The 13,298-nt window shown below is 46.1% G+C and overlaps 1 protein-coding gene across 1 annotated transcript in view; it reads right to left on the bottom strand.

The window, feature by feature from the left end:
- Tnfsf11 (TNF superfamily member 11) overlaps positions 1-13,298 on the bottom strand; it is a 31,384-nt gene that overhangs the window by 3,950 nt on the left and 14,136 nt on the right. The window contains exons 3-4 of the mRNA XM_052190484.1: positions 1,626-1,671; positions 1,447-1,545 (exon numbers count right to left, since the gene is read on the bottom strand). Of these exons, the coding sequence (XP_052046444.1) occupies positions 1,447-1,545; positions 1,626-1,671 (145 nt within the window). The remainder of the gene's footprint in view (positions 1-1,446; positions 1,546-1,625; positions 1,672-13,298) is intronic.

Here is a 13,298-nt window from a genome sequence, read left to right as displayed (position 1 = left end):
AGAGAAAATGAGTGTAGCTCCGGCACCAGGCACACGCAGACGGAAGGGCTGCTTATGGAAGTAATTACCTATAGGATCAGAACAGGCAGCCCAGAGAATCTCCTGACAGCTCCAGAGGTGATTTCTCACCTTCTATATCTTCCATCAGAAAAAAAAAATGGCCTATGGTCTCTATGGCCTATGCTATACTAATGGCTCAAAACTATTTATTAAAAGACAGATTTTTATTATTTAAAAGACTCAAAAAGTTTGAACTCAAAAAAGGGGAAAACTCTGCCTTAAGCCATTTATGAAACAAAGTGGAATTTACATAATGACTTATTAACTTCAAATAATAATTTTAAACCACATCTACTGAACGTAAAATGCCTCTTCCTCACCCCAAAACATAGAATGTATAGCGGCCCCACAAGGTGGACAGTATTCTCGTGGTTATTACAGCAGAGGCACACACAGATTGCAGTCCTTCATACAAGCTCACAGGCCCAAGCAGACATTAGAGCCCTGCCACTGGATTCCAAACTCATCTGCTTCATGCAAAAATAGTGTGACCCTTGGAGTCCTCCCTCCTGACAAAGCTAACCTTGCAAAGCACCCTGTAGCCTGCTTCTAGGATAACGCGCAGAAGGAATCTGGGAATTAAGTAGAGAGGAATGCAGTTTCTCCTGTGACCACAGGGCCCTCAAGCAATAGGGCAGACTGTGTGAAGCACTGTGGTACTGTCTGAACAATCTGGATGACAGCAGCTACCTTGCAGAGAGGGTGAGAGGTCAAAAACACACAGCGAAATACCTCAGCCACTGGAGGTGTGTGGCATGCAACACAGCATTGCTGACACTGACAATTATCACACTCCCATGATGGTCTCTGTAATCCTTGTCATCTTTGCCTAGCTGGTGGTGAGCAGCCAGTGGGGTTTTGTGATGGCCCGCTAGCACACTGAAGATGGGGACAGCTCTGGGTCCCCATCTTCAAAAGTAATCAGGTCTCTGAATACAGTAAACATTTACCAGAGAGTGGGAAGATACACATAAGGAAAGGGGCAGAATGTCTGAGCTTCTGAGGGAGTGATGTCACCCGCTGGCCCCACACAGCCTTCCTTGATGGGAGCGTCTCTGGCTCCCTGACTGCAGTCACCCACCCACCAAGGGAGTAGGCAGTGGGGATCCATTTGATATCAAACTAGTCTACTTCAGGGTGAAACCAGATGTGCGCTGTGAGCAATTATACGTGTTCCCAACCGATCCCAACCGGCAGGTGCTTAAACGCCCACTTCCGTCTCTGAGAATGAATACAGACATGATGTGGTTGGTGACGTGGCTGACAAGGCAGGGCTCAGCTGAAGGGTTTGCCTCCTCCTCTAGGTTTAGAAGGTTTGAATATGTCCATAAGCCGATGAGTGGAAAATTGACAAGCATTCTCAGGCTGGGTGTGACTATACCTTACCCGATGGGATGTTGGCAGCGTTGATGGTGAGGTGTGCGAACGGCTGAGCCTCAGGCTTGCCCCGCTGGGCCACATCGTACCAGGAACCTTCCATCGTAGCTGGGGATGACAGAAGCAGGTGAGCTTAGAGGCTACCACCCGTACAGGACTTACAAACACTTGTTCAAACTCATAATTACCTGGAACTCCTGAGAAGCGCTGTGGCCCCACAATATGCTGTAATTCCTGAAATAAAGAAGAATTGTATTCATAAACTCATTCTTTCTGTAAAGCAGTGAAAAAATACGTAGGACTACCAGATGTAAAAATCAGGTTGGATGCTTAAATATGAAGCTGAAAGCTCAAAGGTAGCAAAATTCCTGGATCTCACATTCCTAGCATCTGAGCTCCCAAAATGCTTAAAAAGTCCAACACCACACACACCACCACCACCACCACCACCACCACCACCACCACCATCACCACCACCACCACCACCACCACCACCACCACCACCAAATGAATCCTTTGAGACAACAAAAGGAAACAAAGTTAAATTATAAACAAGACAAGTGAGCATGATTTCTATGTAACAGGCACCCAGATGGAAACAAAGTATATATACAATGTATTGTTCTCTTCCTGGGCCTCTCTTTCTATGGAATTTAGTAGTAAATTCCTATTATGGTGCAGAGGCTCAGCCCACAAGTAAGAACATGATACCTGGCTCCCAGTAGTTAATTTTTTTTTAAGTACAGTGTGTATGAAGGTCGAAAAGCTTTTAAGAACACCTACAAATAACTTAACATACTGCTGGAAACAAGACTAGACGCATAGGCCAGGCAAACAATGTATATCAGTAGACAGGAGCAGGTGAGCTCCCAAAATCAAGTCTCCACCAAGTGATCCTGTGCCGCCCAATCAGACATTAGCTAACATGAAATGTCCCACGAGGCAGAGCTGATTGAAGCTCTAGCTTTCGCCTTGGTTCAAATCATGGCTTCAAGAGCAGACTAGCCAGGATGATAAGATGAGGTAATATAGGTGACCACCCAACAGAGTGCCCAGCAAACTCAGATACCTGGAGCTACCGACACGAGACGGGTCCCAGCTCCCACTTAATAGGATAAACAGTCAGGCCAACTGTCACTAGTCCACGGTGTCTAAAGAAAAGACCACATATTGAGCTTTCCCTATGTAGACAGAAAGGCTTTCAGCCGTAAGGTGGGACCAATAAATGGCTAGGTAAAATGACACAAATTTGATTCTTGTCAATAACATTTTATGTATCTTTATTATTTTATTTATCTTTATTATTCTCTCTGCCTTCAGACACCCCCAAGGGAGATAAGAATCTCCTCTGTTTTTCACACCTCTTAGAGGTCACATAAGGTCAGCCTCTGCCCTGGCCTACACCTGGGTCCCTGTACAGCCTGAAGAAAATTTTAAGCAGATGGTGGCCCCTTGTGTTGATATCTATCTATCTATCTATCTATCTATCTATCTATCTATCTATGGTTTATTTTATAACTATATATTCTTATGCATTTATATATGTCAAGTGCATCATTTTACGTTGTATATGACTTTACAAATTTATATGTACAATTTCCTATATCTACCATGGTGTGTCTACACATAGATAACACATATACACACTGTATATTTACCTGATTAGATCAGCCATCTTGGAGACAGAGTTGTTTTGAGGCCTAAAGCCACTGTCTCATTCCCCACCAGCTCGGACCTGCTCCATTGTCAGGAGAGAAGCATGGTACATCCCTATAAATTTGCTCCCTGATTTTCTACACACTCGGCCTCACATAGAAAAAAAAATCAAGAAAAATGTCCTTGTGGCCAGTGCAGTGATGCTCACAACTGCTGACCTCCAGGCGGGCAGGCAGGTGCCAACTGTAAGATCAGGCAGTCTGAGATCCAGGAGGCCCAGGCTGGAGTCTCTGACTTGCTGTTCTAACACACTAGTGGCTGCTGCTGCGGTCTCTACTGAGATGACAAATCCCCTTTGGAAGGATTTCTACATGGGCAAATGAGGAAATTATCTTAAAGCTTGGGACCCAGACCCAAGCAGACCACTGAGGCCCCTGATTAATGGGCAGGGGCGTTTTCCTCCCTCTCCACTAGGAATGCACTTTCCTTGCCCATTTAATCAGTGGCTTCTAGGTCAGAGCTGCCACAGACCCACTTAGTTACAAGAAAATTCAATAAATAGCACCTCTCAGAAGCACTTTCAATGCCTGCTGTCAGGGGAAGAAAGGGTTCATGTCCCAGGATGAATTAGAGCTCTCGTTAGAGACCCAGGAGGTAATGCTTTTGTGCTATTTCTCTAGAGTACTCATGAATTGCAATTCTTCTCAGACATTCAGAAAGGAAGTTTCAATACCAAAAAGGGATCTTATGATGAATCTGTGACCTCAGGTCACACACACAAAAGACTTTAACATGTCTATCTCCACCCCAATCTTTTGAGCCCCAAAGTAATTGCTGTTTATGGGCAATCATAAACATATTATTCTACTGAGTTATAATTTTAAATTATCTTTGGGTTTTGAGACGAATGAAAAATAATCTTAGCTGAAGGATAGCTCAGTCAGCATAGTACAACTCAAAAGATCTGAGTGAGATCCCCAGGACCAGGGGGGTTGTTTGTTTGACTCATTTTTTTTTAAAGAACCAGGAATACTAGACATTGGTGCACCCTTGTAATCCTTACATTCAGTAGGTAACCTCAGCTCTCGGTGGGCAACCTCAGCTCTCGGTGGGTAACCTCAGCTCTCAGTGGGTAACCTCAGCTCTCAGTGGGTAACCTCAGCTCTCAATGGGTAACCTCAGCACTCACTCATCTCAGCACTTAGTAGGTAACCCCAGCACTCAGTGGGAAACCCCAGCACTTACTGGGTAACCCCAACACTTAGTAGGTCATCCCAGCACTCAGTTGGTCATCCCAGCACACAGTAGGTAACCTCAGCACTTAGTAGGTAACCCCAGCACTCAGTGGGAAACCCCAGCACTTACTGGGTAACCCCAACACTTAGTACTCAGTTGGTCATCCCAGCACACAGTAGGTAACCTCAGCACTTAGTAGGTAGCCGCAGCACTCAGCACTCAGTAGGTCATCTCAGCACTCAACTGGTAACCCCAGCACTCACAAGCTCATATCTGGATCTCTCTGGACAGCCAACCTAAGCTAATCATCATTCTTCCAGTCAATGAGAGACCCTGTCCAGTAAACCAACGTGGGTGGCTTCTGAGGAGCAATACCCCAAAGTGACCTCTGGCCTCCACACACATATGCACATGCACCGATACACATGCACACATATGCACATGCACAGATACACATGCACACATATGCACTTGCACCGATACACACACACACATATGCACATGCACAGATACACACGCACACATATGCACATGCACCGATACACATGCACACATATGCACATGCACAGATACACATGCACACATATGCACTTGCACCGATACACACGCACACATATGCACTTGCACCGATACACACGCACACATATGCACATTCACCGATACACACGCACACATATGCACATGCACCGATACACACGCACACATATGCACATGCACCGATACACATGCACACATATGCACATGCACCGATACACACGCACACATATGCACATGCACCGATACACATGCACACAATATGCACATGCACCGATACACAAGGGCACCTTTTCACACATCGCCTTGATATTTTCCAAAGATGCAGCAAGATGGATTGTAATGTGCAGCAGGACATTGAGAAACAGGATTACTAAATGAGTGCTTCCATGAGTCATTGTTTGGAAGCACCCATGTCCACTCAAAGGTATAAATAATCTCACAATGACATTTCAATCTCACAGACTGAAACATGGTAACTCCTATGTTTGCGGCCAACCAAGTTTTCCCTTGTAGTAACATTTAGAATTATATGAGAAGCTTATACTAAACATCCCAAAAGCCTGGGCAGTTGGTAGAGTGTGGGACTGAAAAAGAGTCCTCCTCCCTTGCTTAGGAACTACTACCAAGTTTTGCTCAAGAGAACCTAATTTTCTACCTCACTTCCCTACCTTAAAAGATCAACAATCTGCCTTTCCAGAACACAGCTCCCTGCAACACACACACACACACACACACACACACACACACACACACCTCTACCTTGATTTGTATAAACTACCCAGGACAACAAGAATCTTTTGAATGTATGAACTTATTTATGATCAAACTGTAACAAGTAGTCTTTTCAAAAAGATGTATTCATTTTTAGATAAGCATAATTCAGGTCTAAACTATAATAGCTTCCTGTAACAGAACAAGGAAAGGGAACAAAACATAAGGAAAAGAGAAATGAATAAAGCAGGCACCCCCCAAAAAATTGCAGCCAAGTTAAGGATTAAAGAAATGTTCGGTCACAGTGCCACCTAGTGGACATTGTCCCACATTGACGGCCCCTGACTGCCAGAGGTTTTCCAATTGGAAATGGGAAAGTTTCAAGACTGAGTGCTCTCTCTGTCAAAGTGGATTACATTAATTTTTCATCTCTGCTATCAGAGTACATCTGCAGAGACACGAAAAAAACTTATCTTGTTTTCTTCTTAGTTTCAACTATAGTTTAACTCATAGGAAAAAATGCTGGGATTTCACAATCTCTCCTCCAGGGAACACGGCACACAAAAGATCAATTGTGTAACTGTGGTCTTGACTATGGCCTTTCTGCGATTTTTCTTTTTATGGACAGGACATCCAAAAAGTGTGGTTCCCAGGAGTGTGATAGGGAAACCACCCAAGTCTGCTAGGGCCAGCTCCCTTCAGACCCCTGCATGGTCTTTTAAATGAGTTAAGAAGTTTTGGGGGTTTTTTTTGTTGTTGTTTTTTGCTTATGTTTGTTTTTGTTTTTGTTTTTGCTTTTGCTTTTGCTTTTTCCAAACCCAGGAAGGGCCCACTTATGTGAGGCCACACTGGTAAGAATAAATACAACTCTGAGTTGTACTTTAAAGTCCTTGACTGGCTACAAGGATTCAAACACTTCCATCCAACTTCTAAGCCGCCTTTACAAACTGCCAAATAGCAAGCCCTGAGTATATATGATTAAATTGGTCTTATACTTGTTTGACTGCAATCTGGATACCATCCTTCTAAATAATAATAATTTATTATTATTATACATATATATATGTGTGTGTGTGTGTGTGTGTGTGTGTGTGTGTGTGTGTCCCAGCTGCCTAGATACCATGTAAAAGGTCAAGTTACTGGATTCTGGATTTATCAGTCTGAAATCCCACTTGGGCTGTGATATGAATCCCGTGACAATTTGATTGGTACCTGTCAATCAAATTACCAGAGAAGCAATTTGTATAGCCAGATGCTCCCGCCACTATCAGCGCCAGGCAGTAGCAAGGGTCTCAGGTGGCTGCCTCCCTCTGCAATACCACAGCAGCTGCAGGGACATCTGGCTGGTTGAACAAGGATTTAACACCCCGCTTGCCAGATATAATACAGGGTTCATACACTTGTTAACATATGTAATGCATTCATTTTAACATCTTAATGATACCCTTCATGTAATTCTTCTCCAACCTAGTTACAAGAATAGTGTATTCATCAGCCAGTTAGCACATGAATGCCACATTCCGGCTGTTTCTGAAAACGAATAGCCCATTTCCCATTCCTGCGGGGAAGTCCTGCGGACTTCGACTTGGTACATAGCTCAGAAATCCCATCTCCTCCTCCCAGGCCCAGGCCACAGCCTTCAAGATCCCACCACACCTCAGGAAGACAATTGCCTCCTCCCACCTCCTCTCTCAGTCTGTGCCACAAACTGATGCCGGAAAGGTGGCTGGAAAGAGGATCTTAGAGACAAAGGGAGCTTGTCCCTCCTCGTCGTGAAGTCACTTGGTGACTTCAGGAGCAAGTACAGTCCTAAGGTTTATAAGGCCCCTCATGACTGGGCCTTTGTGATATTGCAAGACCCCCCTCCCCCCACACACACACATATGATGGAAGCATCTTCTGTTATTCCTAAACCTTTTTCAACCAGGCCTATTCATGCCAATAAGATAATTCAAGGGATGGGAACTGGTTGCCAGAGCAACTAAGTACATGATTAGGAGATAGGAGTTTTGCAAGGTATGTCCCATTGTCCTTCCACAGCTTAAGGTTTAGAAACTGTTTTGGTGGAGGGGAAATCTAGAATACTCGCTCTCTGAAGTCTCTGGGTGTAGAGAAGACAGTAGCTGTTCACGGAGCTGACAGTCTGCCTCATAGCTCTTCCTCCCCTGTAGGCTACCACCTCCGTCAAGGATGCTGGCAGTACTGTGGGTAGGCCTGTGGAGCTGCTTCTGATGGTGTCCTGTGCCAGAACCTGGCTTCCCATTCATGGATACCTTTGATACTTTGATAGCTCCTTCTGCTAAACCTGAGAATCTCGAGGAGAAAAGACTAAGTCCACAATTGTCCAATTAAAGCAAGCTGTAGTTTGGGCCGCACCGCCAACTGGCCAGCCAGATGCCTCATCTTAAGTCAAGATTTGAGAGAGCAGCCCCTGCTGGCCTCTCGAAGTTCCTTTTTGAGATGAGATAAGGTGTTCACAGGGTTGGCTGTCATATGTTGTTAGAAAGATAGGACGAGAGGGGCGAGTGGAACAAGCGTAAGGTATGCATCGTGTGAACAGGGTTGCAAACAGTTTACCTCAGATCTAAGAAACAGGAGCTTGGCTCCAGATCCTGGGTCAAGGGAGTGAGGTGCAAATCTTACACACCAAAGAAGACCTGGCCTCCAGGTTCTCCCAACGTCCCTAGCTGGCATACCTGCCGGGTACCATGAGTTTTCCAGGCCAGGGGCTGGGCTGCCCTTCCCCCAGAGTCTCTTCCCTATATAATCCAGACATTTTGGTCTCCTCTCTCTCTCTCTCTTTCTCTTTCTCTCTCTCTCTCTGTCTCTCTCTCTCTTTCCTCTCTTTCTCTCTCTCTCTCCCCTGTCTCTCCCCTCTCTCTCTCTCTCCCTGTCTCTCTCCTCTCTTTCTCTCTCTCTCCCTGTCTCTCTCCTCTCTCTCTCTCCCTGTCTCTCTCCCCTCTCTCTCTCCTCTCTCTCTCTCCTCTCTCTCTCCCTCTCCCTGTCTCTCCCCTCTCTCTCTCTCTCTCCCTTTCTCCTCTCTCTCCTCTCTCTCCCTGTCTCTCTTCTCTCTCTCCCTGTCTCTCTCTTCTCTCTCTCTCTCTCTCTCTCTCTCTCTCTCTCTCTCTCTCTCTCTCTCTCCCTCCTCCCTATGCATGCACACTCTCTCTTTGCCCCCTCTCCTCTCTCTCACTTCCAATGGTGACTTCCCTGACCTCCTTCCCAGGGGCCAGAGAACTCTCCCAAGAACAGCTTCCCAACAAACCTGCCTTTTTAATATCATCTAATCTGGCTTGAATTGGCTCATTTCACCAGTGGAGAAATAACTTATCAATAGAAACTTATTCTTAATTACTAATTTGCAAGGACTTAACATGAGACAAACAGGAACTTATTTTGAACTGTCTTAACTGCAAACAGAATCCTTTACCTGCAAGGAATATAGTTCCTTTTCTGGTCCCCCATTAACTTGCAAGGTATATCATTCCCTTTCGGCCTTGTGCTTAGCCGAAATCCCCTAGTGCTTCCTGCAGTGGATCATCTTTAGGGACAACACTTTTTTACCCCCAAGACCTGGGAGAGCGACTACTACCTTTCTCTACAACGCACCCCCCCCCACACGCAGGGCTTAGAATCCTCACCCCAGCTTCCCCTGATCCTAAAACTCACACCCAGAGAGAGAGAGAGAGAGAGAGAGAGAGAGAGAGAGAGAGAGAGAGAGGAGATTATTTGTCCTTGTGATGGCACTGGTCCTTAGGGGGAGTGAATGAGTCCCCAGAGCTAAGAACTTTAGAGCCATCTTCTGTCTGAGCATGTACATAAAGGGAGATGCCCCTCAGTCTGGCTTCCTCGGGCAGAACCCTCAGCCCTGGGAAAGCTCTCAGAATGGACACAACTCACCATCCCCGTGAGGGCTGGAAGCCCAAAAGCAGATCCGGCAGCTCAGCAAGAAGAGGAGAGTCGGGGCTGGAGAGATGGCTTAGCAGTTAAGAGCTCTGATTATTCTTCCAAAGGTCCTGAGTTCAAATCCCAGCAACCACATGGTGGCTCACAACCATCCGTAATGAGATCCGCCCTCTTCTGGGGCATCTGAAGACGGTTACAGTGTACTTTCATATCATAACTAAATAAATCTTTAAGAAAAAAAGAGGAGAGGGCATGGGCAGAAGGGGTTTCTAACCTACTGATCCTGAGGGTGAGAACTCCTCCTGCTCACTGAGCAACTGTCTTGGAAGTCTTGGAAAGCTCCTGGTGAAGAACTTGTCCGCCATGGCCACATGGGTACCATTTCTTCCTGGAGTGAGTGGAAGAAGCTCTACAACTGCTAATGCAGTTCCCACACCAAGAGCCCGAGGAGCTATGTGTCCTTGTTTTCATAAAGAAGAGTGATGCTTTTCCTGGAAGGGCAATGGGTATTCTGGGAATAGAAAATTAGTTTTTATTGTTTAACCTTCATGGTTTAAATGAGGAAGCTTCTGCTGTGGTTAAAGGTCTCCTTGGGCTTTGATTTTAAAAAATGCCTTATGACAGCGGTATTAGTCTTCGTAAAAGCCCAACTTTAAAGTGTCTTCTATTATGCTACTCATTTTTTTAAAGGGGGGTATGCAGGGGCTCAGGGATCAACGGAGGAGTGTGGTGTGCCTCTGCCCACAGCAACAAGAATGCCAGACGCACACTAGCAGTGCTTTCTACATCACAAAGCCACACCTCCTCACGAAAAGCTGGCTTTTGCAGTCTCCCTGCCCTGTTCTTGATACCTTACGAATAGGAGTCACAGGGCAGTCAAGATGTCAGACCAGACACTGCAGACATTGAGGAGGACAGGGAAAGATGCAGGCCACCAGAGAAAAGCCCCTAACAGGTTCATAGCCATAGAGAGAAAGCTGCCCTCTAGAAACAGAACACCCTTGAGACCTACAACCCTAACAAATCTTAGGATTGTTCTGGTGCTGACTAGTTTCAGATCAACTTGACACAGGCTGGAGTCATCTGGAAGGTAGAAACCTCAACTGAGAAATTGCCTCCAGGGCACTTTATTAATGAGTGATCAATGGTGGAAGGCCCAGCCCATTGTGGGTGGTGGCGTTCCTGAGCTGGTGATCCTGGTTTCTGTAGAAGACAGGTTGAGCAAACCAGGGGGAGCAAGCCAGTAAGCGGCACTCTGCTGTGTTCTCTGCTATGCTCCTGCCTCGAGCTGTTCTAGCCCTGTTTGATTTCCTGTCCTGACTCCCTTCGTTGATGAACAATGATGTGTAAGCCAAATAAACCCTTTCCTCCCCAAGTTGCTTTTGATCGTAGGGTTTCATCATAGCGATGATAAGACACAACGTGACACCTAATTCACGATGGATGTGGGTTATTCAATCATTAACTCCGTGCTTTAAGTTGTATTACTACACGCCTGCCACTGGGGACATAAATGAAAGTCTCAGGTCCTTGAAAAGCTCACCTATGGTGAGCCAGGCCCAATCTGTGTGCATGCAGCTGGTGTACAGATAATAAACTCCATGTGTATCCGAGACGGGCTCCTGGTTACATAGGCAGTGGGTAAGCGTTCGTGGGAACCTGTTTTGAGAAATGCCTGCACTTCATTTTGAGAGAAAACTAGAAAAGCAACCAGACAAAATGGGCCTGAAGTAATAAAATAGCACACAGAAGAACCCTAATCCAGCCACTCATTCGTCAGGAAGCGTCCTGCTTGAGTGTTCTGTGAGGAGACAGAATCCACAGCAAGACAGTCAGGGAGGAGTCGGGTGTAAGACGCCATCATCAGGTTCCTAGCTCAGTGATGCTGGTGATGCTGGTGATGTAATGACTAACCTGTCCACTCGGGAGAGTAGCCCAGGGTGTGGCTGTGATGGGCATAAGGAGAGGACTTCGTGTTCTGGAAGAGTTTGACTCTTAGCATTTTAAATTGGTGTTTTTACCACAGCTATTGCTATGATCACCACTCGGTATTCTCAAAAGGCTGGGACCAAGGACTGGAGTAGCTTCTAATACCACCTTTTCCACCAACCAACTCCAATCTCTTTATCATATTTAATTTATTAAACAAAATAGGCTGTTCTGTCCACCAGTGGCTCTTAGCACTTAGGCTGGTTTGAAGAAGTCTCAAGGTCCATCCTTCTGGCTAACAAGTCAGAACCTCTAGCTAAGGCACTGGGAGCTCTTAATAAAGCAAACAAGCAGGGGACCCAAGGTCACCAAAGATGCAGCTATTGTAAAACACAGTCCCAAGACTCATCTTCCCATCTATTCCACAGGCTGCCACTCTCCTCAAATTCACAAGCCAGTCCACCCCTTGGCAACACAAGCTCCACTAAATCTCTAAAATTAGCCAGCCCATCATGAATACTCTCCTCTCAGTGCTTCTAACTCTGTTTCTTTCATGATGCCCAGTCACAATCTTTTCTTCTATCCTGGGGTACTCATAGCACAGGTCAAAGCTCACCTCTGGCGTCACTTACTGGCTAGTTTTGGATTGCACCCCTCCTGGCTCTGCCTTCTTCCCTGGGGATCCATTGAGATTGAGTACACTGCCCCCAGCCTTTCTTGAGTGAATGACAGTGGTAGAATTGTGGTTTAAATAAGAATGTCTAATATAGCTGTTTCCTGAGAGGCTCTGCCAGTGCATGACAAATTCAGAGGGGGACGCTCTCGGCCAACCATTGAACTGAGCACAGGGCCCCCAATGGAGGAGCTTGAGAAAGGACCCAAGGAGCTGAAGGGGTTTGCAGCCCCATAGGAGGAACAACAATATGAACCAGCCAGTACCCCCAGCATTCCCAGGGACTAAACCACCAACCATAGAGTACACATGAAGGGACCCATGACTCCAGTGGCACATGCAGCAGAGGAAGGCCTTGTTGGACATCAAAGGGAGGAGAGGGCCTTGGTCCTGAGAAGGCTCCATGCCCCAGTGTAGGGGAATGCCAGGACAGGGAAGAGGGAGTGGGTGGGTTGGTGAGCAAGAGGAGAGGAGATGGGATAGAGGGTTTTCAGGGGGGGGGGCAGGAAAGGGGACAACATTTGAAATGTAAATAAAGAATATATCTAAAATAAATAAATAAATAAGAATGTCCCCCACAGTCTCCTGCATTTGAACACTTTGTTGGCACTGTTTGTGGAGGTCTAGAAGGCACACCCTTGCTGGAGGAAGTTCTTCCCTGGAGATGGGCTTTGAGGGTTCAAAACCCCTCCCTGGGCCTGCCTCTCTCTCTCTCTCTCTCTCTCTCTCTCTCTCTCTCTCTCTCTCTCTCTCTCTGTGTGTGTGTGTGTGTGTGTGTGTGTGTGCTCTCAGCATCTGGTGCATACTCCCATGTCTGCAGCATGTCTGCCCAGCTTCCCTGCCCTAAATCAGCCCATCGCGAAGGCCTACCTCTTGGGATCTGTAAGCCCAAGCAAACCCTGCCTTCTGTAAGTTGCCTTGGTCATGATGCTTTATCACAGCAACAGAAAGATAACTACAGAGTGTTGGCTCTGTAGGAAATCTCTGTGGATCTTCAGATTTCCCATAGAGATAGCTTTTAGACACACTAAATATGATTGAGGTTGATTACAATTCCCAAAACCACCATGGCGAAGGGAGATGGAATCCTACTGAAAAACCACGACATGACTAACATCTCAATGTGAAAACACCAGTGACCCAAACTCAAGTTTCCTTCTGGGCTTATGAGAAACTCTCTTAGGATACATATTATTGAACACAAAGGCAAAGA

This window comes from Apodemus sylvaticus, chromosome 8 (genome assembly GCF_947179515.1).
Source record: "Apodemus sylvaticus chromosome 8, mApoSyl1.1, whole genome shotgun sequence".
Lineage (NCBI taxonomy): Eukaryota > Metazoa > Chordata > Mammalia > Rodentia > Muridae > Apodemus > Apodemus sylvaticus.
The sequence above is the reverse complement of the archived record's forward strand: the minus strand, read 5'-3'. Positions and strand labels throughout refer to the sequence as shown.